The following is a 23,953-nucleotide window of genomic DNA, read 5'->3' on the forward strand; positions in this document are numbered from 1 at the left end:
GTAAGAATTCTGAGGGAAACGTCACAACCGTCCTCAGCAACGCGTCAATTGATTCTTCTGATCTATTATTAAACTTTATCCATGAAGTTTAGCGCAACCTCACGGCGCACAGGACGCGCGCAGGACTCGGCGCTGCCTCCACGCCACCGGACGCGCCGTTGAGCCGTCAGATGACAAGCACATGTTGGCGGAGCCTCACCCCCTCCCAGAGAACAGCCCCTCTCCTGTCCTGCTCCGGAGTGGTTTCACACGCTCCCTTCGCTCCACTCCTCTTTGATCCCCTCTTCGATCGCTCCTCATCTTCATCGAGAAGAAGCTGCGCGCCGCTGAGGACGACACAGATCTCCGCGCTCTGCTCGGTCCGCCGACACTTTCCTCCCCTCTCTTCACCTCACCTCCTCCGCCTGCCGGGAACATCGTGTCCTTTCCCTGCGGTGGGGAACAATGACTGCCAAGCACCGGAAAAGCAAAAACAACCACAAACACGAGGAGAACTTTTTCAAGAATGATGTTGTGGAAGCCGAAGTGCGCACCGGTGCAAACTCATCCTCCGTCCACCTGGTTTTATTCCTGGTTATTGTGGTTGGCGGTGCCGTCGGACTGTGGTTCTGCTTCCAGCAGCACCAAACTTTAAGCCAATTAACAGACAGTGTGGCTGGCATGCAGGTGAAAATAATGAAGCTCCAGGTTGCCCACGAAGAATTCCGACAGTCAGGCACGAAGGTATGGAGTTTTACAAAGTCACCCCACCCCCACCCTCATGGCATATGTTGTGTATTATTATGGGGGGTGAAATCTCATAATAAGGAAACTTGTCGTGCATGCGAGTGACCATCTGAAGTGCGTGAACAGCTTTGGGCCTCTATCAGATTTCAAAATGCCAAAAGCCTCCATGAAGATTCTTTTTACCCTCCAGCTGCTCAGAATAACCCCTCTCAGGGGGAGTCGTACCTGAGTTATTGTTGCTGGGTTACTGGATTGTTTTCAATGAATCCAAAAAAAGCTGTTTGGCTCTGCATTAGAGGTTTAAAAAAAGTGTGTGAGAAATTATCACATTGTCCAGTCAGGAGCTTCAGGCCTGAGCTGCCACCACAACAAGGCAGCGGTGTGCCAGGCCTAAATTTAGTCTGTGGTTCTTGATATTTAACACCAGGACAGGGGCTGTTTTTAGACCCTCGCTCAGAGTGGCGAGTCGGTGTTTGTGGACGACAGAGGCATCACCCTTTAGAATCTGTTGTCTCGTGAATCAGCCTGACTAAAGTGGTGCTTGAGTGCTGCTTCAGCAGGAGCTCCACGGCTGCCACGAGCAGCATTTTACACCTTTAAAAAGCGCTCAACTATTTTTACGACGTTGCTGCAGGCAAGGCTCAGCGGGACTGGGTCTACTTCAGCCTCCTCCTGCAGCTGCAGAAGAGTTGTGGCAGGCATTTTACTTCCCACTTAAATAAATGTTTTATAACACTGTGTGGGTGATTCCCACTTTTACCATTTTACTTATCAAAGTCAGACCGACCTGCAGCACCATGTTGTTGCCCCATTTCAGCATCCTTGCGGTTATTCGTCTGTCCTGTTAGCAAAGCAGCTCAGCCTGATTTTACAATTTGATTTGGAAAAAAGAATGGCCCCTAAAAAGTGGCCTGTATGAATGGTCCCAGTATCCCTGAGTGTTTGTGGACACATGGAACAGAGTGTACCAAAATGTTCCTGCAGCCACAGCAGCTGAGGGCCGAGCATTGTCGCGACACATGGGCGTTTGCAAAGAACCTTTTAATACCTGAGCATGCAAATTTAATTCTGGTTCTAGACGTGTCTACATTACTTCTGTACATCTCCTTCCAGCAGCACCTCTCAGAGAGTCTGGAGACCCGCCTGAATGCCCTGGAGGAGTCCTCCTCGCTGGCTCAGAAGCAGCTGGGCGTGGCCTTGGCTACAGCCGAGCAGCTCAAGTCGTCCGACCTCCCGGCTCAGGTGCTGTCGCTCCACACCGAGATGAAAAACCGCCTGGCTGAGATGCAACGAGCCACCGTGTCCCTGGAGCAGCTGAGCCAGCTGCAGGCCACGCTGAAAGGGAAGAGCGAGGAGTTTGAGGGGGTCAAAAGTCAGGTGGACGGCCTGGCTGCGCTGAGCTCTGAAATGTCTCGCAAGGTTGAGATATTGACTGGAAGTCTAAGGGAGGCTGAATCAAAGCTGGAAGATGGAACTGGACACGTGACGGCGCTGAGCAGCACCCTGGATGCACAGGGAGCCCTGGTTCTCAGCCTGAAGGAGCAGGTAGAGATCTGCCAGGGCCAGCTGGAGGCCAGAACACATGGCGTTGCAATGGTTAGGTAAGTTGTGGCTCAAAGAGTTTGGAGCCGAGGTGGAAATATCTGGCCTCCTCTGACCCATAACTCAATGTTGACTTTGTCAAAGCCCCACTGCCACCGTCTCTGTGGACCAGTCTCGGCACACCGTGAAAAGCATTCCACTGTGCCACAACACAACTTTTAGAGCTGGAGAAAAAACTAAAATCTGAGTCCTGTTCAAATGGAAACAAGCAGTTTTCCACTACTGTGGAAGAAAGGCGTTAAAATGAGACTCACTTCTGCCTCCTTTTCAGTCCTCCACTGCTGCAATTGTGAAGCACGGTAGCCTAGTTTAAAGCGAAGGTCTGACCCTGACAGAGGAAATGGGGCAGCACTAAAATAGATCCCCCACATTCTAGAAGACACAAAGGTGTAGAATTCCCTCATGTTGGGTTGTGCTTCTTCAAATCAAAAGCAATGAAAATAAGTCACTGGGCCACTGGGAAGCAGTTCTCCGGTTGAGTCGATGGCTTGAGCTGCATCTGACGCTCATCCTCCTGTTTTCAGAGAAGCACTTCAAAGCGAAGAGTTCAAGTGGCTCCAGCAGGCCAGCATGGAGGAGCAGCTCGGTTCCCTCCGTCAGAGTCTGCAGGACCAGATCTCTGCAGCTCATGGTCTCACCTCTGGACTCCAGGCTCGACTAGAGGACATACAGAAGCAGGTTACCCAGGTAACAAGCACAAAATTGGACTCCTCTTTTTTCACGAATTCACAACTGGCAGGTAGTTACATGCACAAAGTAAGCGCAGAGTCTCTTCCTCTATTTCTATTAAGTGGGTGTCCATTGAGGACCATAATCCGTCTCGTTAATTTGAGGCTGCTAATTACCTGACACAGATTCTCCACTGGATTCATAGAGTATAAACCTGTGTGTCAGGAGAGAGCAGTCAATTCAGAGCAGACTCCACTTTACTGGGAGTTGATGGACTCTCATTTGTGGATTTCTGCCTTCTTAGCTGGGGGACAAAACTACTGCTGAGCCTGAGGACCTGGATCCTGTGGATCCTCCTGAGGACCTGGCTCCCCCGGACAGGCCCGAGGACCTGGCTCCCCCGGACGTGCCCGAGGACCTGGCTCCCCCGGACGTGCCCGAGGACCTGGCTCCCCCGGACAGGCCCGAGGACCTGGCTCCCCCGGATGTGCCCGAGGACCTGGCTCCCCCGGATGTGCCCGAGGACCTAGCTCCCCCGGATGTGCCCGAGGACCTGGCTCCCCCGGACAGGCCCGAGGACCTGGCTCTCCCAGACGTGCCCAAGGACCTGGCTCCCCCAGACGAGCCTGAGTTGGCTCTGCCAGCTGAAGAAGACGCAGCTGCAGGGACTGAAGAGGAACAACAAGCTTCATCTGCAGAAGTAAAAGAAGAGGCACCTGCCCATGATGAAGCTCAGCAGGAGGTCTCTCAGATGGGTGATGTCGCTTCTGCAGAGGAAACGGGAGACGTAGATTCAATAGAGATGAAGGAAGATGAGCGCTTGGCAGAGGAGGCCCCCGAAGAAGCTGGAGTTGAGCAGGAGTTGGTACTGGAACAGAAGATAGATGAAATGTTAAGAGAGGAAGAACCACAGGAGGTGGCGGTGGAAGAGGAGACACCTGCAGCAGATGAGGAGGGTTTAGGGAGGGATGAAGGCCTGACAGAGGAGAGCCACAATGTCATGGAGATGCATGAAGAGGTGGAAGAAGTCCAGGAGCAGCCACCACCTGAGGAATACCATGAAGAGGAGGAGGAGGAAGAGTTGAAATGGAATGATGAAGGTCAGGATTTCCCAGCTGAATGGGAGATCAACGGTAGAGAAGAAGCAGATGAAGGACAAGAACTGGAGGGACAGTAAGTCTGAAGCAGGCGTCGCGTTGCAGCACAAGCGTTTTACACATGTTTATGGTCCACTGCTTCAGAAATAACTTGTCTTCCTTGTTTTTGCAGACCCCTGCTCTGGTCAGGAACCGTCTCAGACTAAAGGCGCATCGACAAGGTGTTACAGAGGACTGTTGTTCAGATGATTGTCTTCATTAGATGGTTGCAGGAAAGAACAACGGCAGCTCAACGACGCGTCGGGTCTTTTGCTGGGACACGCAGTCAGAAACGTCACCACGAGCCTTAACTGCAATTAAAGTGACCGTTGAGTGTTTTCCACACATCCTAAATCTGATTTCTGTTTGAATCTGGGAAACCAAAAGCCATAACTCTTACAAAACTGCTCCGCTCGTGTTTCCTGTCACAGATCCCAGGCAAAAAGTAGCACAGAACAGTGAAAACCCTAATTACAAAATTCAAATGTAGGCGTTTGGTGCTGCTGAGCACCGTTAGCAACAGCAGGTCGGAGCTTTTATTCCTCTATTTTTCCATTAAAATGATTTGAAACAGAAACGAATGAATCACGGAGGACGGAGGAGAAGCTAATAACCTCCGATTCAGTTAGTTCTGTGGCTCTTATCTGATGTGGAACACACACGGACGGTTCACCTCTCAGCATCTGGATCTGCACCAGAGTTTCTGGACTCTAGACCATCATCTGCTGCACAGTGAGATAATGAGAATTCTCAGGTGATCCTCAGATAAACAGTGTTAAGAGCCAGTCCGCCGTGCTGCCCTGGACTCGTCAGGTGCTGCAGCTACATCCTTTTTATTGGTTTCTGGCCTTGATTACATCAGAGCCCCATCTCAGCTTTCATATTTGTGCTCCTGATTCGTTTGTCTGTGACGACGAAACACGATAGAATGTATTTTACTGTACTTTGTTTCACCTTGTTGTCGGATTTGGTTTTCTTCTGAACACCAATTGACAGTCTTGATTTTTCTATGAAATCTTAAAGCGAAAGTCTTTGTGACGAAGCGCTGAGCTCGGAGCGAGAGAAAGACATTCCCTCACAATGTTCATGAAGTGTTTGGACTTGCTGTACGGCGGTTTAAATGAGCCCTCTAGAAAGTCTCTTCCTGTTAGCTGTGATAAATAAATATTGTGTAAGTACTCTCGCTCTCTGAGTCCTTGCAGGGTCGTGTTTCCACTCCAGCTCCACACTTTGGCTGCAGATTCATTCAGTTTAAAAGCATTTTCTCCATCTTACGTCAGACCAGTGTAGATGAGGAGTAAATTGATTGTGGATGGACAGGAAGTGTGCCTCCCTCCTCTGTCCTGCTCTATCTCCGATTCTCTCTCTCTCTCTCTCTCTCTTTCCTCTCTCCCTCCAACAAACTCATCCTGTGCAGCCCCTCGTCGCTGCTGCAGCGTCTCCGCATCCTCCACAGGAACCATGCAGGCTTTAGCTTCCAGGTGAGTAAAAGAGAATGAACGTGAGTCAAGCTGTGTTTGTGTCCTTTTTCTTTAAGATGAAGAGGAAACACGTTTGGTCACGTTGTGCAGTCTTGAATTTGACCATCCCTGAGGACCAGCGGGCAGCCAACGGGACCGCATCCAAACTCAACTCATTAAACTCATTAAAAGCTGTCGGGAAATTACGTAAACATGATTTTTGGATGCTGGGGGACCAAGGGAATGCCCAAGAAGGCGTGTTGGTGCAGCCCCTCTCTGGGTCCTGGAGGCCTCTCTAAACCTCAGTGAATCTCAGGATGATTAAAAATAAACTCTGCTCTTTGATCCACCCACCAAGCGTTCTATATACTTTGCTAATTATTAGCTTAAGGATATTATCTCGAGCAGCTAATTTGGTTTGTTAATTATTAATCCGTCTGATTGTGTGTCTCAAGAGGAACATTTGCTTTGAACGGCTGCAGATGTTTGCGATGGTGGCTAAATCTGGAGACTGCTTTCTTCATTTTACTGTGTCACTCTACTTCCGGCCTGGGATGACTGGGAATATGCTGTGAATAAGCAGTTTGCTGTGAGACTGATCTGCCCATTGACTTTCAGAAGCCAGGGTGACCTGACGGAGAGATCAATACCAATAAAAGCTGAGAGGAGACAGCAGGGCTCCATGGGTAAACCCTAAGCTAGAAGCTCTTCTAGTGGCTCTTTCTACGGTAGCCTAGAATGGACACACAATAGTCCCCACCTCGCTTTCACCGTTTCTCTTTGCTCTGTAATGTTTTGCACCAGTTTCCTCTGTTTTCTGGTCATTTCTACACATATTACAAAGTGCTTGCTTAACGAGCACGTTTGCCTGCTTAACCAGCAGTCGCTCGTCATTCCGGGAAGAGCCCCCAAGAGGGTCCTTCTGCTGTTCTCTGGGTAGCGCTGTAAATCCCATCATTACTTGGGGACTAATCATACTCAGCACAGATGTTCCCAATAAAATGTTCCCATTTCGTTCAGCTCCGATTTCCCAGTTTGCATTTGCTATAAATCTAGAGGGACCTTGAGACAGGACTGCTCCAGTGACAATTTTCCCACCAAACAATCATTCACCTCTGAATTAGGGATACACTTTCACTCCTCTTGAGTTACCCAGATGGTGTGTTTATCATAAACATAATTGTAATTATTAAACCAAGGATAATGTACACAATATTACTCTTATAAAGTCCAAATATCCCCCTGGTGTGGTCCTCCCGCCCACTGTTGTTTTTAACAGGTCGTATCTGGCCCCAGTCAGGGACGAAGAAGCCGAGTCTCAGAGGAAGGCAAAGTCTCGCCTCGCGCGCCAGACACGCAGGTCGACGCAGGTAAAGAAGAGGAGAAATCATCCATGTTTGTTTTTATTGGATGGTGGTTGAATGTCAAGGAGCTGCCATCTGAATGTCCTGCAGGGGGTGACTTTGACTGATCTGAAGGAGGCTCAGAGGAGCAGCCAAGACAGGCAGAGGAAGGATGGAGAGACTCTGGATGACTGGTTCTATCTGAGGAACCGAGCTACACATGATGGAGGAGTGGAAATAACAGAGGAGGAGGCAACAGAGACGGTCTCCAACTGGAGACAAACGGATGAAGTGAGTGAGGAAGATGAATGCAGGGACCGGTTCTGTCTCCTCTCGACACAAACAGTGGGAAAATAGCTGTGATTCATCTGTAAATTCTGTTTTTTAACACAGCAGGAGGATATTGAACCTGTGTTAGAGGCCCTCCCAGAGTCTCCAGTGCCAACTCTTCCATATTCATCTGGAGCCACTGGTCTTCCACGCTGCAATAACTCTTACACAGGTCAGAAAAGTAACAAAGAACTACTTTTTCTTCAAAGCTGTAAAACAAAATAGCCAATGCAAACATGCTCCAACAAGACTGGCTCTGTTCTCTGCTTCACAATTTTCCTCTTAACATTATAAAGTTTGCAGGACTCACACGGGTCGCATTCTTGCCTCTGCTCAATTATTTTCCTTGTGAATGTTTGAGTTTTAAGCTATTCTGTGTTTGCAAATGAAACAGTGCCTCTCCCTGTTTCATTCCACAAATGGAATAAAGTTCATTTTCTTTGCCGTGCCTTTCCTCTTGCGTGACATGCAAGCCTCGTAATCTGCATCGTTGCTCATTTTTTGCCATTTTCAATAATGCAACGCTTTTCGTGCAGTTGGCTGGAGGTGGTGGAACGATGAAAATGCAAATCCGGTTGGAGGCACAGCATCTTTGACCTGTGATGCAAAGCACCACAAGGGGGGGCAGCACCTTTGTAACATCCAAGAGTCAGACAGCTCGCCCGCAGAGGTAGGCCTGCATGTGGGAAAATCTCTGAAGGGAGCCGTCACTGACGTGTGATTGTTGTCCTCTCCTGTCGCCACTAGGTGGCGCCAAAGTACCTTTATTAGGCGCCACCGTGGAGAACTGGGCACTTGATATAAAGTTCTATTCTAATGTGTTGCCATCCTTTCTTTCTAAGTTAACTTTTCTTCTGAATGAACACCTCTGTGAATTAACAAACTAAAATCGCACTTGTATTAAATACTCCACACCTATGCTGCAATACCTTTATTTTCCGATATTCATGAGCACCATTGTCTCAGATTCACTTCCTCTTTACCCAGAGGCTATGTTTAGTTCAAAGGCAGCCGGGCTCTAAATGCTGATGCAACATTTGAAGTTGTGCTGCAACCTGAATCTAGAAGCGCGAGATTCTTTTAAGAGAAAGTGCTGCTTAATGTCTCACATTTAGATGAGTCCAGGAGGCCTTACCCCTCCATCTGTCTCCCTCCAAGTTGCTTTGCTTCTTCCCATCACATGGCTGAGGTGTCTCAGCATTCCATACCATATTGGGCAAAAGTGAGAAGCTTTGGCTTCATCTTAACCTTGGATTCAGAGCGACTGAATTCCCTCTCTGCAACCACTACTGTGATCCCTCCACCTGTGAATCCCACTCTCCTACCACATACAATCTGAAAGTAGTTCAATTAATTCAAATGTTAGATAAAGTAAGCATCGCGGACGAAAGGCAGAGGTCTACGAGGTATTTAGGAAGGAGAGAAGGACGTCTAAAAGAGTGAAAGTTGCCCAGACATTCAGCTGTGTCACTGCTGGAATCTGTGTAACAGAGATTACTGAGTAACATGAGAGTCTCTCAACTTTACCGAGAGGACTATATCTGTCTGCGCTAATCACGCCAGGCGGCCCGTGTGAGCCGGGCCTGCCCAAAGTCGACCTTTGGGTGACCGCGTGATGAGCCGAGCAGAGTTTCCTGCATGAAAGCGAGACAGGTGTAGGGAACGTCAGATGAGACTTCTGCCACAGGAGGCGTCTTCACTTTAAAGGCTGTGCAGAGATCAGAAAAGGGGCTTGAAGAGATCGTGCAAGTCAGAGACAGGAGGCTATGCTAAGCTAATCCGAGTTCATTTATTAAATTATTGACAATGTCCAAATGTTGAACCAGTTCTGAGTCTGTGTTCTAATGACAACCTTCAATCTGGGTCTGGTTCTAGTGGAATGGATGGAAGGAGTCTTGACTGCCCTCTGCTGGTGGGCTGGAGTAGAGAAATAGGCCCACCTTTTATTGAAGGAAATTCCTTCAGTGTCCTTATGGTCAGGGAGTTTGAACTGGCTGCTTGAATCAGTTTTAGAGACAGGAAACTCCATGAGAAACTCAAAAATCAGCTTTAGCAGAGGTTTACAGCAGATCACCTCCCAAACTGGAGGGTGAAATCATAATTGTTGCGGAACCGAGTTTGTGCATACTAAACGAACTTATGAATTATAAATAAAAGGCTGCAGTGTTTTATTCCCCAGTGTGATATTTCCACTGGTGGCATCATGCTGTGCAGACGGACTTGACACTTTCCATTTTCTGATGACTCCTCAGATAATGCTTAGGGTTGACCTTTGAGAACAAGACATGCTCCAGCACCCCCCCCTTGACTCCCGGCTCCACCTCCTGTTATCCTCGGGTACATCGATGGACAATTTTAGCCCCCAGAGCCGAGTTGTGCCGCAGCAGAGCCTCTGGCTGGCAGCCAAAGCTGTGGAGGGGATAGAGAGGGGGGCAGAGGCGGTGGGGGCTTGGGAGGGCAACCAGGCATTGAAAGGAAAAGGGGAGAAGGGGCGGGAGGGGGGAGGGAGAGCGAGAGAGAGCAACTTTGGAACACATTAGGAAAAAGCAGAACTGGGAACAAACTTTCGGCTGCTTCCTTCTCAGATGTTTTCTCTTTGGTCAAGTGGACGCCGAGGAGACCATCGATGGACACTCGTCCCCTCCACCTCTGAAATAACCTTCTCTCACTTATTTTCCTTTTTGTCACACTTTAGTCTCTCTTCTGAGTAGGCGTGACTGCACATCTGAAATCCTTCCAGTCGCAGCGCTCTCCAGCTTCTGAGTGTGAGAAGCTGGACTGGAACACACACACACACACACACACACACACACACACAGGCACACGTTACACACACCTGTTGTTGCCGAGGATTCCCTGAGTTCACGGCCATGAGCATCCGCGTCACTCTTGCTTGAGGGGATCAGTGCAGCCGTTCATCTGCTGGTGGTCTCGGTGAATGTCAGAGTAGAAGTTTAGCTGCCAGTCCAGGGTAGAGGAGGGAGATGTCATCCTACTACCCCCGCACCAAGGACCTGACTCGGACCAGGAGGTCAGTGACAGCAGACTCGCCGCCGTCCTCGCCGTCCACCACAGAAAAAAACTACAGAGTAAGACCCGCAGCTTCCATTTCTTACATCTATCGGGATGTAACCTCAGATTTCTGTGTGTTTGGTGCAAGTAGAATCATCTTAATACAGCTGACAGAGAATTTCATGCACAAATCTTCATAGACTGAATACTTAGTTACTTTATATCTCAAAGAATTACAAAAAAAACAGAGAAAAGACCAAGAAAATCCCTGAATGTTACCCATAAATGTGACCGCCAGCCATGAGCAGCAGCAAACGACAGATATTTTATTATTATAACGGGATTTTCTTGTATGAAACGGACTCTTCTGGGAAAAGCTTCGGGACAAGCGTTCTGTAATTTCCTGCTTTCAGCTGGTTCTTTTTTCCATCTAAGTGGCTTATTCACATGGGTGTTGCTGGACCGTTGTGTTTACGTCAGTGCAGCCGAGTGTGTTGTCCTCCCTGCGACAGCTACATTTAAAGGGACGGAGAGGCAGAAATATTCATTTACAGCACCTCTGACGGGAAGCCTCACCTGTCCGTCCGAAACTATAAACTGTTCTGCTGAATGAGCTCACTCTGCTCTGTTTATAGGTTACCAGAGTATTTGGCGTTTTTGTCGTGACGATGTCTGAGGATTATGAGAAAATAGCTGCTTAAAGATCTTTTACTTGAGGTGCATTCATACTTTGAGTCCTGGCAAGCTTTTATTCTTCTGACAGTAACAGGTCTTTGACGCCTGCACCAGGTCCAAATTAACTGTATGAATTGAATGAATTAACCTCCAACTATCAAAGGAAAACCTCTGCCATCAGCATTTTAGTAAAAAAAATAAAAAAAAATAAAAAAAAATAAAAAATCCAAAAGGTTTTCCGTTTTCACTGAGAGAGACGTCTTCATCTTGGATTTACTTCTCGTGTGTCAGGGAGTTGCTGTTTACGTCGACCTGTGAAACTGGAGGCAGCTCTAAACACTCTCGGCCATCCAAGCATGCGACCATTTGCAGCCTGTTCCAGTCAGTATGACAGCCTGCTGGTCTCCTCCTGGTTTCTTCCATCTGTGCTGATGCTTTCTCAGCGAATCTAATGTCCTACTGCGGGAATTAATGGAAACGAATCGTTACGTTTATGGGGGAATCTCATCATTGAGCTGGGAAAGCTCCTCTCGGCTCCATCCTTGGCCCGTTCACACGAGAGGTCGTGAAGGTCTGTTCTTTCCTGGATGGCTCTGCTGGAAGCACATGACCACATAAGGACAGAGTGCTGGATTCATTATGTAAACACTCCTGTGACGCGCACATGAAATATTCCCTGAATGGCCAAACGCACGCTCGGTTCTTTTTTAGGTTTTCTCTCTATTTAAAGCTCAGGCTGCCTGCATCTGCATCCTGTCCTAACAAACAAGCTGTGCATGACAAAGCATTCTGAAACTGAAGGGTTTGGCTCTTATTGTCTCTTAAAAATGCAAGTCTGGAGCAGGACAACATCCAGGGTGCCACCAGGCAACCAGCCTGTCAGCTCAGTGTTGCCCTTTTGCAGAAACAAAGGATTCATTTAATAAAACAGAAACTCACCTGAATGTAAAGATATTCTGTTGAAACAATAATCCGTCGCATGATTGTTGCCGTGAAGAGGAGCCGACTCTCCAGCGCAGCTCCACAGCACAAGCACTGGTTGCTCAGAAGGCTCCAGAACACCAGGAAACAAGAACACGAGGGACAACAACTAGAACTTTTGAAAGTAACCATCGGAGAGAGAAGGAAACGGGGCACCTGTGTCAATCAGACACAGGTGAGAGACATTAGTCAGGTGAGGGAGGAGCCAGGAGAGACCAGGTCCAACCTAAAGTAAAGTCAGAACTATCTTAGATGTGTGTCTGGGTTTGAAGATCATGGAAAAATGAACAAATAGCTGATGCTGCTGCATGGATAAATAAATAAATAAATAAATAAATGAATGATCATCTAAACTCACAAAAGCAGAAGAGGGAAAGTTAGAAGTAACAGAACGCTGAAGAAACACCAACAACCTGACAATTGTACGTGTTCAGAACATAAACAGCATAGAGGCAGCAAAACTCAAGGACTGAAGTAGAGACACTCCTCTGATTGTAGCACAATCCCCAGATTCTTGAAGAAATGGAAAACAAAGTCAGGCAACTTGGCAAGCGAGCGCTGGAGCCGCCACAGCCGAGTCCTGCCAGGATATTCTGCTATCAGTCTGCTGTCTGAGGTCAGAGCTGTCACACAGAAGATACTTATGGCTCCTGATGTCATGATGTCATCCTCGCTCTGCAGACGTTTGCGTGGCAGCCGTCTGCTCTAAAAAGATTAAGTGAGCTCACTCGGGAGGTTTTTGACCTGTCTGAACCCTGTCAATGCACTGTTGGCATGAATTATATCTCCACTTTGCATGCACCCCTCCCCCGGGACCTGTGGCCCCCCAAACAGGCCGTGAAAATCCACTTTGAGGGTTTTGTTCTCTGTTGTCTCGAGCCTGTTTGTCCTTATTGCGTAAATCAATCTGGATCCAACTACAACAGAACAATGTCTTCCACGCAGCCGCGTTGCCATGGTGCTGAGTGATCCAACTGACGTGCTTTTACTCTTTGTTTTTCAGCATGACCGGCTGTCGAGGTAAGAATTCAGCATTGTGTTTGCATTACTCATGTTTTCCTGAAAGCACACCTCTGGACGCAGCATGCACTGTGTCCCACTCAGATACGAGTCCAGCGGGGACAGCGCGGCAGACAGGCCGGTGGGACGCACCGGCTCCTACACACGGAGAGAGACGAGGCTGGCTTCTGCCAACAGGCAAGAGCAAGACGCCTCCACCAAAGACTACAAGAAGGTAGTTGGGACGCAAAGATGGCCGCAGCATTGACAGCAAAGGCCCAGTTAGAATTTATCACCTTTTTTGTTTGACATTTGTGTGGGAAAGAAAATGTTTGTAGCAGCAGAAACCATCTAATGCAGAGAGAAGAGTGGAATATATGATTTATTAAAGTTATTATTAGTAATAACTTATCTTAAGAACATCTAAACAAACCTCTGTTGACTTTCAGATGTATGCAGAAGCCCTGCACGAGAACGAGAGGCTCAAGTCCAGGTTGCAGGACAGCAAAAAGGAACTGGACAAGATCCGTTCCCAGCTGGAGAGAGTAACTCAGGTAGAAGGAAGGAAGTCATATAAAACGGTCCTTTCAGCGGGGACCTATTACAATAACAGCCTCCTTCTAACCTCCAGAGGCACGACCGCATATCGGAGAGATCTTCGGTGCTGGACTCAGAGAGGAGGGTGAGGCTCTCTATTATTCCAACATTTAACATCTTGTCTCGGCCATCTTCCCATTAGAGCTGCTGTTGACTGCCGGCTGCAGGATTTATGTTTCTTTATTTTCTCCTGTAAATTTCAGGAAAAGCAAGCTCTTGAGAAAAGAGTGTCAAACATGGAGGAGGAGTTAAAGGTTAGTGCGCGTTTTACTGGTCTGACAGAATAACGGGGCTTGTTCTGTACCAGCCAAGCCTCTGTCACCCGTGCTAAATCAAGCAGACCTAAAGTGTTTTCACAGAACAAAACGCACACATGTAGCGCTCTCCAGGGCGGAGGCTGGCCAGGTGGGTTTGGAATCAAGGAGCGAAGGTTAATGCTGCAGGCTCATTAGCCCCAGTGTTGTGCAGGGCCACTTCCTGCCAGGCTGAGGAGGGGGAGGAGCCTGTGCCGCTGCTCTCCTGCTCCATTTCTCCCACTGTTGGGGTGAACACTCTGACCTAGTTCCTACCGAATACCAAACTCCATCCAACACCAAAAAGACCTGCTTTTGTGAGGCATTCCTGCACCCTGTGCGTTTTCTGCTCAGCAGCAGAGACATCTGGGGGTCTGAAAGGAGGAGGCCTGTCATAAATTAGACAGAGAATTTAGTTCCCGACTCGCTGCTTTATGCGCGTTTCAATCCAGGTGAAAACAGGAGGGGAAAGAATACAATCTTGTTTCTTGCAAGTTTACTAGGACATTCATTATTGGACGCTGGAGCTCAGGTCTTTACTGTCGTGGTTCCATCAGCAGGACCCCCCACTGCGATTCCGCTGTGGGTACCAGCCCTGAGAGCAGGCTGCCTCGGGGGCAGGGGGGATGGTGAGTGGTCGCCACGGCTCGGATGAGTGATTGACACCTGCCCGCCACCTCACGTGAATCTGAGCAGAGATTCAGGCATGTTCACACGTGTGGACCTCACAGTCGGTTTCAAGGCTGCAGCAGCACAGGCGCACTCACTTCACACTCACCGAGTCACCTGATCACACACAGGAGCCAGCGTCAGCCTTCCTGACAGACTCGGAGCACCTTTAGGTCTGCGGATGCTGAACCGTCCTCTCAGAGTAACACCTGCCACCTTATTTATCACAGCCATCAGTAGAACATGTGACTGATTGTGGGAGTCGTCGTTTGTGTCATTATCAGAGCTACAAATCCAGTTAATCCGGTAAAGAATTTGGTTGTTTTGCATCATCGCCTAATGACGCTGTTCTCTTCCCTCTCCGACATGAGAACCGAGGCTGTTTAATCCACTTTCAGCTTAGATCCATTTCAAACGACATGTTCTGGTGTTGTAGGAAACAGCTGGAGGCACATCCAGAAGCTTGTGTTTGGACAGTCTGAAAGCCAACATGTGCTCTGTGTGTGTGTGTGTGTGTGTGTGTGTGTGTGTGTGTGTGTGTGTGTGTGTGTGTGTGTGTGTGTGTGTGTGGTGTGTGTGTGTGTGTGTGTGTGTGTGTTTGTTCTGCGGTTCACCTTCAGGAACCGTGTCAGACCGCAGCCATTTCAGTTAAACCACCCTGAGGTTCACCACAAACACTCGGGCCCAGAGAAGCAGGAAATTAATCATTTCTCTTTTCTTTGTTGGACGTGGTTCCTCTGCAGTGAGCTTTTTCTGTGTGGACGTTGATTTCAACATCAAGCCCTTTGAAAATCGGCAGGCGTGGCCAGTAGATCAGGACCCGCTTGAGCTGGTTGTGATGGATCAAAAGTATTGATCAAACGACAGATTGGTGAAGAATGAAAATGATTAATATGCAGCATTTAGTCGTGTTTTATGTATTTCACTGCTGATGCTGATATTTTCCTGTGTGAGTCTTCCTGTGTGCACACCGCCCCCCCACCCCCCCACCCCTGCACGCTCCGTCTGTCGGCCCCCCTCTCCGCAGCTCTCTCTTCCTCTGTGCAGGCTCTCCCTGTTCTGGCTCAGGTCCAGAGCTTGCGAGGGGTGAACGAGCGTCTCCTGGCTGAGAATAGAGCCATGCTGCGCGTCCTCGCCCACCTCACTGAGTCGGCCTCCATGCCGGAGACAGAGGACCTCTGATCCTCTGACGTCATCTCCTCCTTTCTCTCTCTCTCCCTTCCGCTTCCCTTCACACTCCTCTGTCCTCCCGGTGCCTCCGCAGCCCCCTCGCCCTCTGCTGTGTTCCCGTCAGGCAGGTCTTTCACCTTCCCCGTTGCATGGAGTCTCACCCTCTTACACCACAGCCTGCATGGCCTTCTGACGGCGACCTCGCTGACCCTTCCCTCTAAAGATTTTCCCATAATCCTCTTAAAAATTGGGTTTTTCCTGTCACATTAGAGTCGCGCGGGGGTTTTAAATGGAACCTGCTCCGACTTTTTGGCACATTTAGACACATTTACAGCCCTCTGTGATTTTGTAAAATGAAATCTTGCCTTGGTCCTCCTGAGTTAAGCGCAGGGTAATTAATGAATCAGAGTTCCCAAAAGAAAACAGCTTTCCAAAGGAAATGAGAAGTCGGAGATCATTAGCCTCTAAAACGAGCAAGTCCCGAAGCAAGAAAAAGCTTCAGGATTTGTTTCTGCGTGTGATTTCTTTCAACAAACCCTGAAGTGACTCGGAGGAAAACGGTATGTTTCAGCTTATTTGGTTGCTAAAAGGTAAAAGGATGAACACCTGCCTCATACTGGACTCTGCTGTGGAAACTAAAGTGGTTAGGAAGCATTAAATAGTCTGCAGTGCAGCTGGCATGAGCTCGGCATTACTGCCTCAGAAGAAGCAGGTAATCGGCACGTCTCTCCTGCATGAACAGGGGGTCCTCGCTAAGATGTCAGAAATGCACATTAGCTAAAACATTCAATGACCGATGCTGCCTTCTGCAGTCGTCGGGTTCAAGGTTCTCGTCCAGACACACGAGTTTGACTCACCAGTTTTGGTGCATCGTCTGTGGTCCCCAACCTACGGATTAGCGCGCTAGCTAGCATCTTCCTGCCTGCTGTTCTGAGAAGTCGTTTTGTAACTTTGTCTAATTACGTTGAAATTTACTGAAGACAGGAGAAAGAAGAGCCAAACAGGAAACCCAAACAAGGAAACTCTAGATTGTGACACTGATTATGAAGATATCGATGCTCGGTGATTCTGCTCATTCGTCATTTTTTGTAAATACTGTATGTCGCAGCTTGCAGCGGATTATTGTTTGTCCCCTCTGGAGAGGAAATACTTCAGTCGAGTGTTATTTTTAGTCCCAGCTTCTCGAGAGACGCATGACCCAGATTTGAGATTGATCTGCGAGTTTCTCTCTCTGACTTTCACCACGTCCTCCTCGCGTCCTGCATGATGGAGTGCTGCAATGCATGTGGTAAAGTACCGGTCCGGGTGCGTCGCTGCAGCGTTCCAGCTTTGCATCGCTGTTTTCACACCATAAACAGTCTTTGTTTGTGTGACAAAACCCAGGGGTGGATGATAAAACTGCCTGGTTTAACATCCTCTGTTTCCTTCCGCTCTCCCAGATTCTGACAGAGCTCAAGTCCGACAACCAGCGGCTAAAGGACGAGAACGGCGCTCTCATCCGAGTCATCAGCAAACTTTCCAAATGAACTGACCCCTGATGGGTTTCTGCAGCCACGGTTCCAGCTGATCGATCCTCCGCCGAGGCCCGAGCCGTCACACCGCTCTGGCTTATTGGCAGGAGACATTTTAAGAAATAACCCCACTAGCCTGATTAGTAATAATACTGTTAAATAATCCAAACCCACACTATTGCCAATAGGGACCAGTTAACACAGTAAACAAAAGCCAGACAGCATTAATATTGTTAATATTATAAAAACAACCCGGTTCTGTTGTACACTGTTGCCTTTTCCTATTTAATCATGTTGTTGCGGTGAATTCTGTCTTATTCTGTCAAAACCAGCACGAGAGTGAACAAAAACCAACCGGCGCAGCTGCAAAAATGTATCAGCCGGTTTGTAAGATGCATGTTTTGCCATTGGTGGGAACTTTTTTGTGTGTGTGTCACGTGACTTGGCCCACTGTCGAAGCCGATAAAACACTGCGAGCACTTCGTATAGACACGACAGCGCAGATCCTTTCTCTCTCCGCCATCGTGTTCTAGCGACCGGGCCCTCAGCAGCACTTTTTTCTATATTCTTGCTCACTTTAGAGCCCCCGAAGTCTGAGTGTGTGTGAAAGAAAGCGTTCTGTGTTATACTGAAACAGAGGTATATTTATATATTTATTTGCTTCATTCGGCCTGTATATGGTTTTTCCGTGTTAGTGCAGACAAACATACAGATTATTGGCCTCCAGAGCCCTGATCAGCACACTGTTAGAGATATTTACTGATAATGTACTGCCCACAGTATTGAATAACTTTTTTTCCATAGCAACCAATATTTGCTGTTATTGACACTCTTATTAAAGGTGACCTAAAGAACTCTGACTGCTGTGTTGACCGTGCCATCACAAGAAACATCAATTCACAGCGATGACACCGATGCTGCAGCTGTATTTAGCAGGCATATGAGAGCTGAGGACACTACAGATGAACACAAACAAGTCATGGTAGTTAAAAGGCCTTTATTTCCTATTTGTTTTTCTTGGTTTTTTTTTTACAGAACTGGCAACACATATGATAAATTTGTAGTAAGTTATTTGGTTCCCTTGATAACTTTATATGGATCCCCAACGTTTGTCCACATGAGGGTCAAGAAGAGTTTGTGAGCAACGTTTGTGTCCAGTCAAGGGCTAAAGCATGCGATCCACAGTAGGCACAAGTACTGACATGAACACGCGCACCACGACACTAGACACGAAGTAACACAGCTGGAGGACGCCGTCCGACTGTCCTCCCGATGCTTTCAAAGATGGAGAAGAGAAAAAGGTGGGGTGGCGGAGAAAAAAGCAGTCTGGAGAGCACGTCAGCGGTGAGCGGTGGAGGACTTTGGGCGCTCGAATCGGGTGTTTGGGGTGTTGGTGGTGGGGGGGGGGGGCTCCTGCATGTTTGGCAGTATACAGAGTGTCCATGTTGTAAACATGAAGGCCGTCTGTTGTTGTTTTTTGTTTTTTTTAAGCTCTGCGAAAGCAGATTCGGTGGAGAAGCCTGCTTCTAATTCAGCTTAAAGATGTTACAGCTGGTTACACATAAACAGGACGGAGACACAAACCCAAAACAAATGTGGGTCTGGAAATTCAGGCCAGGATCCAGTTCCACAAGTCCACCAAAATAAAGGGCAAAAGGGACGGAGGCAGTGGTTACACTTCTGCACCGGAACAGAAAGAAGGAGCAGAGAGAGGGAGAGAGGAGACGAGACAACATGGCCGCAGGTCTCCCAACATCTGACAGGGTGAAAACGTCCTTGAATCCGTGCGGTTTCCCATTTAGATCCTCGAGATTGTTGCAGAAAACGAGCAGGGCTGAAAACTGTCTCTGCACAACTGAAACCACGGCCGCTTGGGCGGCAATTGTGCATAAAGTTCCTACACATCGACACAGCTACCGACAGATTATAAGAATCCCTAACTGAGATAGTGAACACACAGATGTACGTTTAGGAATGAGTAATGCGTCCGTGCATGCAGACCTGTACTTTACGATTCTATTCCTATGTGCTGCTCTTTTCGAAGCATGAAACATGGAAATAATCCCAACACGCTAACACACACACACACAGGACACCCTGTAATCTCCCATAGAACTTTGGTGGTCATGTGACTATGGTGACCAAAGCAATAACAGAAATGAATCTCTCAGATGTGCTATAATTTACCTGTATCCACGTCAGTCCGCTCGCCTGATGGGCCCCGTTTGTATCTGGGCGGCAGATAATTATTTCGGCGGCGCAGATTCAGACGGAGCTGACGAACGCGGGTGGCTGGAAACAGGAAGTGGCAGTTTTATATGACGTGCACCCAAGTCTCGTGTTCCGATTCTTGTCAGTGCGTCGTTTTGTCACAGTCTGTCGCGATAATCTGACAGTGAATACGTGTAATGTTGCATTGCGTCACACAGCACACACACGCACACTCTTCCTCACACACACACACACACACGCACAGGGGTCGGGGCGGGAAGATGGCAGTTTGAAGTGTGCTTCAAAGAAACATTCAGCAGAATTTGGGAATGTTGGCTGTTCACCTCTCGGGCGGAGAGATGAAACAGAACTCTGAGAGCAGAGCAGCTTAGCTTAGCACAAATACCGCATCTCCACTGTGACCTCTGAAGGTCAATATATCGCTGAAACGCACGGCAGCTATCAATTTGTTAGCATCGCGGCTGCTGCCACAGAAGGCTTCAGCAGAATTATCAAATGTAATATTCAAGTCCTTCTAATCAGCTTAGCATCTGTTCAGGGATGATGATTGTCAGGGATGTTGGCCACATTTGCTCGCTTCAAAGGGAAAAATTTCAAGTTGCCCTTATGCTAAGCTAAGCTAAACTAAGCTAGGCTCCAGTGTTTGTACAAATTTCACCACGTTTGTAAAAACAAAATAAAATGAAACGAATCCTAACTGCATAGTTCTATGGGAGGAATTCAGGCCAGAAACTTACCAACGCGTGCCTTCATAACAGGTCATGTTGTTACATCTCTAACTTTATCACCCCGCTGAAACAACGGGAGGTTAAAGCAGCAGCGTTATCCCACCATTCATCAAGTAGCCTCAGTAGATCCAACTGGAAGAGAAGACTGAGGAGTGATCCAGTTTGGTTCATGAATTGCACTCAGCCCAAGAGTAGAACACACTAACACACACATTTATATATAGAGATATAATTTTATCAGTATTATTGAATCTATTCTGGTGTAATGGACTGTATTATTGATACTATGAAAACAAGGCAAAGACACTACGGATCATAACACTGTTAAAACAGCTACCTCTAAAGGAGAAGGACATCGACAGCTCTGAAAGTAGAAAAACACACACACACACTCACTCCTGCCCTCCACGCGCATGTGCACAGGAACATGGAATCTGCCCTCTGGACAAACAAACACCTGCGGACGGAATGTCAAAGAGATACACTGGCCAAAGGAAATGGATGAACACGTGTCATATATATGTCAACATATATATTTATATATATATATATATGAAGTTGTTGGGGTTTTTTTTGATTCTTTTACTTTTTCTTCAGAAACTACTCAGCTGAGCTCTAAAGAGTTAGTGCTTGAGTTTTATGGCTTTAGTCTTTATGGTATTCATTTTTATCTTATACACAACACGTATTTTATAATAAAGACAGCAGAAGAGACACAGCCGTGACGGGTTTCAGGGCGTATTTAACACCAGAGGAGGAAAAAAGAAACAAAGAAAGAACTCCTCACTGAAGAAAAGAGAGAAGAAGAGATTCCAAGTCATCTGCGTTTGGTGGAATGGGATCAGTTATGGTTTTGGCCCCTTAAGATGCATTTTATACAAAGATTTGATCCGAGAGACTTTGTTCTGGTCCGTAGTGGCACATTTAACTGCAGCATGGTTCCGTTTGCTTTCAGACCAACAGAAAAACGCACCATGAAAAAACTCGGAGAGCCTCTTCTGGCCCCAACATCACAGATCTTTAGCATCTATTTTACAAAAAAAAAAAAAATCTCAACTCAAGCGTTTGGCCTTCGAACAGGTGCTGCAACTCAACAACATGGCTGACAACACAAACCAACACATTCAGAAAAAGATCAAACAAAAAATAACCCAGGAAACAGGAGTCCGAACTTGGATCACAGGGAGTTCGATAGCAAGCATGCGGCTACGTTTTCATCCTACACAGACTCACACACGGCACTGGACGACACACTTGCTTTAGGAGTTCAGGCGTGGAAAGGTTCTTATCAGTAATAGTACTCTAATATTTCTATGACATTCTCTCCAGTGACCCTCATGGAAAATAAACACACATTTGTTTCATTTAGAAAATATACAGTGCATCTTTTTTTCCCCCTTTCGTCGTGTTATTAAAATGACAAATGACACCCATTTACGTACACGAGATATTTTTGCTTGGTCTCTAAAACATGCTCTTATGTACAGTATTTCGTATAAACATGCAATATCAGCGTGTATGAACTATGTATATAGGCAAAAACTACACCGGTGGTTTGCTGGATTGCTTCCATGTTGCCTTTTCTGGAGTGCTGCTTTAACGGAAGATTATGGGGGACGAGGAAATAAGAAGGGTCGTAATAACAGCTGCGTTTGGTCGCACTGATTTTCCAGAGGATCGAATACGCTGGGCCTGAGAACCTCATGACTTTTTCTTGGTTTTGTTTGAAACAAATAGCCATTATCAATTTATTGCGCGGATAAATTCACAAGAAATGAAACCAGGGAGCTGCATGAGGTTACAGCAGGCGACCAGCGTCGGCACAGAACACAATTAAAAACCCAGTAGTGCAATTGAATTCAACAGTTTGGTGCGTCGTGTCTGCATCGCGCACGTGGACGTTTTCCGGGGGGCACAGAAGCGCCAACGTAGAAGCGAGGCTCACAGAGGACACACAAATACAGCGGTTAATCCCGACAAAAATAATTAAAGCTCTGCTTTCTGACTAAACATAATATTTGGATTTAAAGTGCTTGAGAACCAAAAGAGTTTGAAGAGGAATAAAACATGGCTGCGTAACCAAAAGGGAACCGAGAGAGAGAGCGAGTGGGAGGAAGAAATGAAGAGAACAACACCGCCAACTGGAAGGCGTCCCTGGTAAGTTGAAAATTGCTTATTTTGTTACTTTGAAGGCTTGTCTCCTTTATGACTGTAGGACGGTTATAGGGATCCCTCTGAAGTCAGACCCATGTGGCGAGCCCGGGACTAATGGCAGTAGCTCTGAACGAGTGAGATGCGCCTCGTCAATATCACGTGGGTGGTGATCGGAATCCGTCTCTAGCGTACCTGCGCGGTCGTGCAACAGACGCAGCCTTTTTTGCCACTCAGACAAAAATCATTAAATAAATTACACACACGCGCGCGCACACACACACACACACACACACACACCCCTTTTATAGAAAACTAAAACTCCGCCGTGACCAATTAGCCGACATGTCATTCCACTGATAAATAAGGACTTTTAGATGTTTCTCCTGGCGTGGAGCTTTTGACGATTGCAACCCGTTTAGAGAAAAAGAAAAGGCGTGGAGCTTCACGTTCCTCTCAGGGTTCCTGAGACGGTGAGCGGAGGGCCAACGAACCGAAACAAGGCAGTGTGTTTGTGGGTAACCGGATATGTGCCTACGTCTACGTGCTACCCGACTCTAGGAATGTACTTTAAACCAAGAAAACAGTTTCTCATGACAACTGGCAGGTGTGGAACATGGTGCAGGATACACCGACGGAATGGACCTGCTTGTGTTATTCCTCTATCTTATGGCAGTATAAAGCATTTCATTACCAAGCACTACTCTACGCAAACTGTGTGGCTACAGGGGAGGGTGAGGACAACCGGATGAGCGAGTGTGTGTTTTATCCCCTCTATCACCACATTTGCACTCTTGCTGTTCTCCGTCATCTGCGCTGCTTTCTAATGGAACCACAACCCCGATACAAAAATAGATCTAAAGGAAACCAACAGAGTATCTGTCCATCCCGGCACGCTTTTCTTCTTCTTCTTCTTCTTCTTTTTTCAATTACTCGAATTCCTATAACATGATGTTTGGTATAAACTATATTTTCCCATCATGTTGAATGGATGGACCTTTGAGAGGTGGCAGAGGGCGAGGAAGAGGAGGAGGAAGAGGAGGAGGAGGGGAGGTGACGGGAGCAGATGTACAGTTAGGGTGCTCTTTTGGAATATACACTCAAATGTGGGCCCCGCGGAGATGATGGCTAATGCATGGGCAGGTGGGTGGGGGTGAGGGGTGGGGTGGGGTGGGGGCGATGCGGCCCGGTGGCAGTTTACTTCTTGGCATTTATGGCTGCGACGGCGGCGTCCACCTCCTCCTCTGGCTGCAGTGGATGCCACTGGGCGATGGGGCGGCGGGGGTTGGCCAGCATGTCGGACCAGTGTTTCAGCCCGGCCCCCGTGGCCTTGCTTCCCACCAGGATCTTCCCGATGGCGTCGTTCTTGCCAATCTTGTCATAATCCAGGACTGTGATTACAGCCTGGATTTTCTGTGGAGATGGAGAGAAAGAGTTCAGAGGGTGGGGTTGGTCTGCTTCACCGGGGGGGAAGCATGAGTCCTGCATCGGGGTTCACACCCCTCCCAGATCTAATGGAGGTAATGGAGGAGCGGCTGACAATACCAGTCATATTTTATCCAGTAAACCAGCGTGATGCTAGAAAGGGGCTGTGAATGTAATGAGCTCCGAACCTCACAGACGCAGCAGCCAGATATTCCTCGTTTAAAGTGAAGCACGGCAGCAGAGC

The 23,953-nt window shown here is 47.7% G+C and overlaps 3 protein-coding genes and 1 long non-coding RNA gene across 16 annotated transcripts in view; 2 read left to right on the plus strand and 2 right to left on the minus strand.

Annotated features, from left to right (window-relative positions):
• The first annotated feature begins 129 nt into the window (after window positions 1–129).
• Window positions 130–5,316, plus strand: zgc:66479 (uncharacterized protein LOC327541 homolog). 2 transcript variants are annotated; one of them, XM_057041665.1, is made up of 5 exons: window positions 130–723; window positions 1,840–2,327; window positions 2,853–3,015; window positions 3,302–4,170; window positions 4,267–5,316. In XM_057041665.1, exons 1-5 carry the CDS (start codon window positions 445–447, stop codon window positions 4,298–4,300), a joined length of 1,833 nt encoding a protein of 610 aa, XP_056897645.1. In that variant the 5' UTR covers window positions 130–444; the 3' UTR covers window positions 4,301–5,316. The 2 variants fall into 2 exon arrangements, with proteins under 2 accessions (XP_056897645.1, XP_056897646.1); XM_057041666.1 differs by having other exon boundaries at window positions 1,843–2,327.
• A 145-nt stretch (window positions 5,317–5,461) lies between these two features.
• Window positions 5,462–18,033, plus strand: LOC130530477 (protein phosphatase 1 regulatory subunit 12B). Of its 6 annotated transcripts, none has more exons than XR_008951847.1 (12): window positions 5,462–5,614; window positions 6,873–6,963; window positions 7,048–7,227; window positions 7,330–7,438; window positions 7,803–7,936; window positions 12,938–12,954; window positions 13,039–13,168; window positions 13,383–13,487; window positions 13,565–13,615; window positions 13,734–13,784; window positions 15,540–15,786; window positions 17,102–18,033. XR_008951847.1 is itself a non-coding variant. In XM_057041675.1 (12 exons), coding segments are annotated over exons 1-12 (1,023 nt in total). In that variant the 5' UTR covers window positions 5,463–5,594; the 3' UTR covers window positions 17,103–18,033. The 6 variants fall into 6 exon arrangements, 5 of the variants coding, with proteins under 5 accessions (XP_056897655.1, XP_056897656.1, XP_056897660.1 ...); XM_057041675.1 differs by lacking the exon at window positions 15,540–15,786 and adding an exon at window positions 14,319–14,452 and having other exon boundaries at window positions 5,463–5,614; XM_057041676.1 differs by lacking the exon at window positions 15,540–15,786 and adding an exon at window positions 14,319–14,452 and having other exon boundaries at window positions 5,463–5,614; window positions 7,333–7,438.
• Window positions 11,148–12,525, minus strand: LOC130530482 (uncharacterized). Of its 2 annotated transcripts, XR_008951849.1 has the most exons (3): window positions 12,405–12,525; window positions 11,893–12,090; window positions 11,148–11,549 (listed from the first exon to the last, which is right to left on the minus strand). It is a non-coding gene; the product is annotated as an uncharacterized LOC130530482 (long non-coding RNA). The 2 variants fall into 2 exon arrangements; XR_008951848.1 differs by lacking the exon at window positions 12,405–12,525 and having other exon boundaries at window positions 11,893–12,165.
• A 120-nt stretch (window positions 18,034–18,153) lies between the features above and the next one.
• Window positions 18,154–23,953, minus strand: part of syt2a (synaptotagmin IIa) — a 43,102-nt gene continuing 37,302 nt past the window's right edge. For all 6 annotated transcript variants that reach the window (XM_057041669.1, XM_057041673.1, XM_057041671.1 and 3 more), the window contains one exon: window positions 18,154–23,697. In XM_057041669.1, coding sequence (XP_056897649.1) covers window positions 23,482–23,697 — 216 coding nt within the window. In that variant the 3' untranslated portion in view covers window positions 18,154–23,481. The remainder of the gene's footprint in view (window positions 23,698–23,953) is intronic.

The sequence above is a fragment of the Takifugu flavidus genome, chromosome 8, assembly GCF_003711565.1.
Source record: "Takifugu flavidus isolate HTHZ2018 chromosome 8, ASM371156v2, whole genome shotgun sequence".
NCBI classification, from domain to species: domain Eukaryota; kingdom Metazoa; phylum Chordata; class Actinopteri; order Tetraodontiformes; family Tetraodontidae; genus Takifugu; species Takifugu flavidus.